We start from the raw sequence: 6,410 nt of genomic DNA, 5'->3' as shown, positions 1-6,410 counted from the left end.
TATAGCAAGGGAGGTTTAGGTTGGATATTAGGAAAAACTGTCTCACTAGCAGCGTGGTGAAGCACTTGAACAGGCTACCTAGAGAGGTGGTGGCATCTCCATCCTTGGAGGTTTTCAAGACCTGGCTTGACAAAGCCCTGGCTGGGAGGATCTAGTTAGGGCTGGTCCTGCTTTAAGCAGGGGTTGGACTAAGTGACCTCCTGAGGTCCTTTCCAACCCGAATTTTCTATGATTCAATGATATAGGGAATGTTATAAAGCTGCTAATACTCCAAAGCCTCTTAGGACAGGTTCTGAATTTCTAGCACAATACAAGTACTGAAAATTCAAGTTCAGGCTTTTTTATAAAGCATAAAGCCTCACAAAGGATTGCAACCCCTGTTTTAGGCTCTTGGTGAGTACTGGCCTTCAAAAAACAATATGTAGCTAACTAACTAGTACCTTACAATGGCTGCGTAATGATTGTGTGCACATATTTCCATACAGTTTCATCATCTACCCACTGGTAATCAGGTCCCGAGCATGTCCTACTGTATAATATTTTCCAATAGGTTTAATCAGCGAAGAGTTACCTGCAACTGAGTCCAATATCATCACGGGATAATGTTCTCCTGGTTCACACTGACTGACAGAATGGTCCCCAGTCTGGTTTTGTCTGGCTGAATTCCAGCATGAGGCTGCCAGTCAGCGGGAAACTCAGGAGGAGCATGGACATGGGTCCTACACTTCCCTGAGCAAGCAGGAGAGAGGGAGAAGATGAATCTGCCCAGGCATCAAGACCTGAGCAAACCCTGGATTAAAGTTGCTTGGGCAAAGCTGGGGCAGAAATTCCACCTGCTTCTTTCCATAAGGAGAAGTTTCTGCCTGGCAGTCTGGCTGGAGGCAGTCAGAAATGCTGAAGGCCCCAAAGAGGAAGCTGTGCAGACTTCTGGAGGTGCTGAAGAGGGAATATTTCTATTTTCCTGCTCCAAGCCCCCACAATACAGACATGTAGACACCAAGAACTCTACTGACCTTGTGTCAGCGAATAGCCTAAGCAATGAGCTTGTGCTAGATGGCTTGTGCTAGATCCTGTTCTTGGCCTGTATATTATGGCTTCAAGCTATTAAATAAAAATAAATTCCATTATGGTTTTCGTATTCATCAGGTCAAAAACTGTGGTCTGATCTTCAAATACCTCTATGGTGCTGGGACTGTGTATAGAAATAAGGACCAGCTGTAAAATGCAGGTCTGGATCTGGATTGGTTCTCTAAATGGGTCAGAACCATACCTTTCCTGCCCTGAAGTATGAAGGCATTCAGACGTGGGTTTCTAGTTCAAACTCCTCTTGATTAATTCCCTAAACCAAGATAAAAAGCAAGACTACATTTCCTTCCAGGTTACCTTTGGCAGATGGAATCCAGCCAGCGTTGTGTCCCTTGTTATCCTTCGGGGCACATTAAAAGGGACAATGTTGCCCATCCTTTGAATTTCATGCACAACTGCGTTGGTGTATGGCATGTTTCCATGGCTGGCAGGCGAGACTGGCCAATCACTGTGTCGATCTCTGCTTGCACTCTCTCTGTGGAAAGAGCTCTGTTTAAGTACCAGAGTGCAGTGTCTACATCTGAATGTACCAGTAAGTATAGAAAGGTATGCCTGTTAGCTTAAGAAGAGTGTCTTGGGCCTCATGCACTAGAGGCAAGAGGATTTTTTGGTGTAACTAAAGAATAAATAGAAAACCTCGATAGAGGATCAATTGCCTCTGATGCAGTAGAAGGAGAAGAAAACTGTCCCCAGTCCATGCCAGTGATGTTGCTGACAATATGGTATGAACCCCCACTTACTGAACCATCTTATCAAGCAAGGACATATAGATCAGTAGAGAGAATGCACTAGAGGCAAGAGGATTTTTTGGTGTAACTAAAGAATAAATAGAAAACCTCGATAGAGGATCAATTGCCTCTGATGCAGTAGAAGGAGAAGAAAACTGTCCCCAGTCCATGCCAGTGATGTTGCTGACAATATGGTATGAACCCCCACTTACTGAACCATCTTATCAAGCAAGGACATATAGATCAGTAGAGAGAACAATGGACCGGGAGTTGAAAGACCTGTGTTCGGGCTCTGCGTGTTGTGCAAAAGAATTGTCTTCATACACACCTCTCGAGGTCCCTTCCAGCCCTGATGTCTATGAAGTCTATGAAATCTATAATTAGAACACTACAGCATCGCCTCGCTGTCATGTGAATTAAGCCCCCATACATTTCAAAATGGCTGCAGGGACACTATTTAAACCGCATTGAATGAGCTCTATATAAAGTGCCCCATGCCCATTTTGAAATACGCAGGAGCTTAATACCCGTGATGGTGGGCCATTTTAATTAGAGCAGCTATCTGGGAACAGCTCTAATTAAACCAATCACCCCACCCCGAGCATGTATATAGGCAGCAAGAGGTATTTTCAATCCATATTCTGTCCCTGTTCAAAATATTGGTGTCAGGGCTCCCAGGGATGTTCCAAGGGAAACCTGACCATGAAGATGCTTATCCACCAGTTTTCTCTCTGAGGCAATCTCCCACATTTTCCCAGCACAGACTGGCCTTTTGTCTGCATGTACTGAAGGAGATCTGCCTGGGACAGAAGAACAAGCACGAGTAAGGGCCACATTTTAAAAACCCATGAGCAACATCACTGAAGCAGGTACATTAGACACAATGCCATCCTCTCCCTCGATCAGGCTTACTGCAGCTGTGGAGTTTTCTTCTTGCTTCTACATTAGTTGCCAAATGTTTATCAGGGAAACATTTCTGAATGGGGAAAATCTTTGGAAAGAAAGCACTTAGGCATAGGCATTTCATAGAACAGCATTCAAAATCCTACCAGAAGCCTCTGATGCTGGGATAGAACCAAAACCATTTTACCTTGAATTTCTGGATATAGGGCCATGTACAGTAGGGCCCAGCGGATGGTTGTGGAGGTTGTCTCAGTTCCAGCCAAAAAAAGATCCAGTGTAGAAAATATGAGATTGTTTTCATGGAAAGTAGAATTGGCTTCATTCTAAAGAAAATGTTTTAATTCTAATCAATTCCATATGGATGTTTATTAGTCTGCTTCCACGCTACATTGCAGGCTCAGATCTGCAAAGCAGAGGTTCAACTAATGAGTTTTTGTGCCCTGGGGGTAGTGCAGGGCTGGTCCAGTCTTATACCTATAACTGAGCAATACAGGTCTGCGATGGCAAAAGCCAGCGGGGATGGGCCCCTGTGTCGACCTCAGTGCCCAACACCCTCCTCCTTCCCCCTAGGTACACTACTGCCACAAGACGTTGCATGCAATGTTCATTGACTTCAGGGAGAGCTGCCAGCCCCCAGCATGTCCAAGAATAGAGCTTAAAACAGGGAAGACTGAGCTTCATTCTTTTGGATGAAGTTTCTGCTGATTTTAGAGCTGAGTGCTTGGTTCAAGATGGCTGTAGGCTAGAGCTGGTTTTGGGTGTGAGCCCAGAACACAGTCAATATATTTTAACACACCTTTAGGCTCTAGTTCATCAAGACACTCAAGCAAGCGCTTCTCTTTCAGCATGTGAGGAGTTATTTGGATGCCAACGGGGCCACCCTCCCACCTGAAGCTATGTGCTTAAGTGCTTGGCGGAATCAGGTCCTAAGTGTTAACTCACTGAGGGTCAGTTGCTCATGAAACTCAATTACCTTTGCGATTTCCTTCAGATAGCAGTCAATGAAGTCCCTGGGGTCTGCTGGATTCCAGTCCTCCCTGTGCTTTGCAATCTCTTCTTTTACAAAACACTTAAGTTTTTCCCAGTTTTTAAAAAGGGTGTGATGGTGTCCTGGGAGCCACTTCATTATGGTGGGAAAGGAATTATACAGCTTTGGGCACAGAGAGAGAAGAAAGGACACTTTGGTTTGAGAAAAATAGGCTAGTGCAGTATAATGTCCCCACATATATTTCCTGAAGAGAGACCTCGACATTGCAAAGAGAGAGAACTGAGACAGAGAGAGATTAAAGGTCTCAATCAAGGTCTCACAGATCATCTCTTTTAGAGCCAGGAAGTGATACCAGGCATCTCTGAACCAGGAGGCTCTGAACTAACTGCTCAGTTTATAGCATGCCATTCTTTCATCCACGTGCAAGCCGTGCATGCACTTGAGGCTGCTCTCCTCTGAACTTAGAGGTAAGTAGCAGGCAAGATAGAGGGCTGAAGTCATGGTCACTGACAATAGCCAGGGCACCAAGGCCAAGTATCTGATGGAAGGTACAATTTAGGAGCTGTAGTCACCAGCACAAGTATAGGCCATGCTGAGCGGACTATTGCTGCTTTTCAGTTAATCCTACAAAAGGCTGAGAGGCTTCTCTAGGGTATGGACCATCAGAATCAAGAACAGACTATCCAATCAGCCCTGGGTGAAGGAGGAGGAATCACCTTCTGCAGGGGAGGGTGACACATCCCAAAGAGAAACCAGAATTGAGGATCAGGCAATTTAACCCCAGGGAGGTCAAGAGAAAAAACTAGGGAACGGATAGGGAAAAGCAGAGGATTGCTTGGGGAAAAGAGCATCTGAACACCTCAATCAGGCCCAAGAGTAGGGTGCTTAGGGCCAAGAACCAGGCTGACAAACTCAAGTACAATATCAAAGGATGTTTGGCAGGGAGAGCAAAATTAAGTCTTTACACTGCCTGGAGTCAGAAATCGAACAAGGTGTACCTGGCTCCAAAAACTTCCCTCGAGCTGCCCTGTCTCATCAAGCAACCGCAGTAAACTCTGGAATTGACTGTCATCATATTCAAACCGGCTCCCAAAAGTGACAGAACAAATGATGTTGGAAACAGCATTGTTAATTTTAAAGTGAGGGTCAAAAGGATTCCCTGGAAAACACCAAAAGGGAGAGATAAGATCCTTCCAGCTTCGCGGAAAAACAAATTAAAAAGTTATTGAGAGGAGTGCAAATGTTCTTGCCAGAATATGGGCATCCTGCATACCACCCAAGTGAGCAATGTCTCTTACACGGTGACCCCAAATACTAAAAATGCTTTAAACACAGTGACTGAACAAACACCTACTTCAAGTTGGCTTTATAGCTTGTATAAGTGCATGTGTATATTTTTACACAGGTTTCCGTCTACATAAAGACTTAGGGAGGTTAATTCCATGTGTCTTCACCCTTGTCGGTAATGGAAACAATTGTAGATTGTTTCTATGTGGAAGCTGGAGGAAAGCTGACCACAAGTCAGGATGTGGGTCTATTCCTGATAGACAGAAAACCCAAACCTGGACAAATTTATGGATCCAATTCCAGGTCTTGACCTAAATCTCAGTTATTTCAGGGATTTTAAAAAAGAGCCAAATAAAGACACAATGGCTCCAGAGCACTCACATGCAATTTCATGCCCATAATAGTCACATTATTGTTCCTTAATAAAAAAAAAACTTTATAAATCATCCTTTTACCTTTCTCTTCCGCAACCGCCTCAGTGAGGTACCTGATCTCCTGCTGTATTCGTTTCTCTAAAATCTTCTTCCCCAGACCAAAATTCCTCAGAGTTGATAGGACAAATCTCCTTTGCTTTTTCCAGTTATATCCATTAGAGGTGATCACGCCTATGGTGAGAGATAATCCCTGTTATTTTGTGGTGACGTTAGGAGATTGGACAATCATAACTGTCTTACTCCCTTTGGGATTTTAATAGAGAGTCTGGTTCTCTTTCCAGAGGACGCTCTGCTCTCTTTTGGCCTCTTCTCTGTGCTCCATCACTCTCACATTGGGATTCCTGGGACATCAGTGTTGGGCTATGAAAACAAATCTACTTATATATTTACACAAACAGCCGCATATGTGGGTATACAGAACATGGGAAATATATGAAGGCCTAAATGGAACCAGGCCTGTAAATGCCTTTGAGGATCTGGGCCCAAGTTACTGAGACAGGAGTTGGTATTGTTTGTAATACTTCTGAATTTATTTATTTTTCACAATCTCTATGATAATGTTGCATGCCTCCATTTCCTTGACTTTCTCATACATGGTTATAACTTGGAAAATATTTGGGGTAACATTGCACTGAGGTTAGCCGGGGAATGAAGTTGGGTCTTTGCACTACATTCTCTGATGTATTTGGTACCCAAGAGAGACATGAAAGAAGCCCTAATGTGAAAGACTAGCTTGGAAAAGAGACTCCCAGAGACTCAAGGTGGAGAAACAAAGGCAGGACGGAGAGGAATGAGAGTTTCATGGGAGGCCACTCAAGTCTTCTTACTGACTTTTAAGCCAAACCTCTGCCTAAGATTTGGCTCAAGTGTTGTGGCAGGAAGACTCTGCCTGCAAGAGAAGAGTGAACCAATAATTGCTGTCTGTTAAGAAGGGGCTGCCTGCTGCACTGCATGCGACTTTGGGGCGCTGTCCTTCTCCTTTAG

The 6,410-nt window shown here is 44.2% G+C and overlaps 1 protein-coding gene across 1 annotated transcript in view; it reads right to left on the bottom strand.

Annotated features, from left to right (window-relative positions):
- Positions 1–6,410, bottom strand: part of LOC102371261 (cytochrome P450 2J2-like) — a 9,137-nt gene that overhangs the window by 2,146 nt on the left and 581 nt on the right. Inside the window, 6 exon segments of the mRNA XM_025193145.1 lie at positions 1,384–1,502; positions 1,505–1,561; positions 2,905–3,040; positions 3,691–3,867; positions 4,704–4,864; positions 5,448–5,597. Coding sequence (XP_025048930.1) covers positions 1,384–1,502; positions 1,505–1,561; positions 2,905–3,040; positions 3,691–3,867; positions 4,704–4,864; positions 5,448–5,597 — 800 coding nt within the window.

The sequence above is a fragment of the Alligator sinensis genome, unplaced genomic scaffold (assembly GCF_000455745.1).
Source record: "Alligator sinensis unplaced genomic scaffold, ASM45574v1 scaffold1559_1, whole genome shotgun sequence".
Classification (NCBI taxonomy): domain Eukaryota; kingdom Metazoa; phylum Chordata; order Crocodylia; family Alligatoridae; genus Alligator; species Alligator sinensis.
Note: the sequence above shows the minus strand (reverse complement) of the source record. Positions and strands in the feature narration are given on the sequence as shown.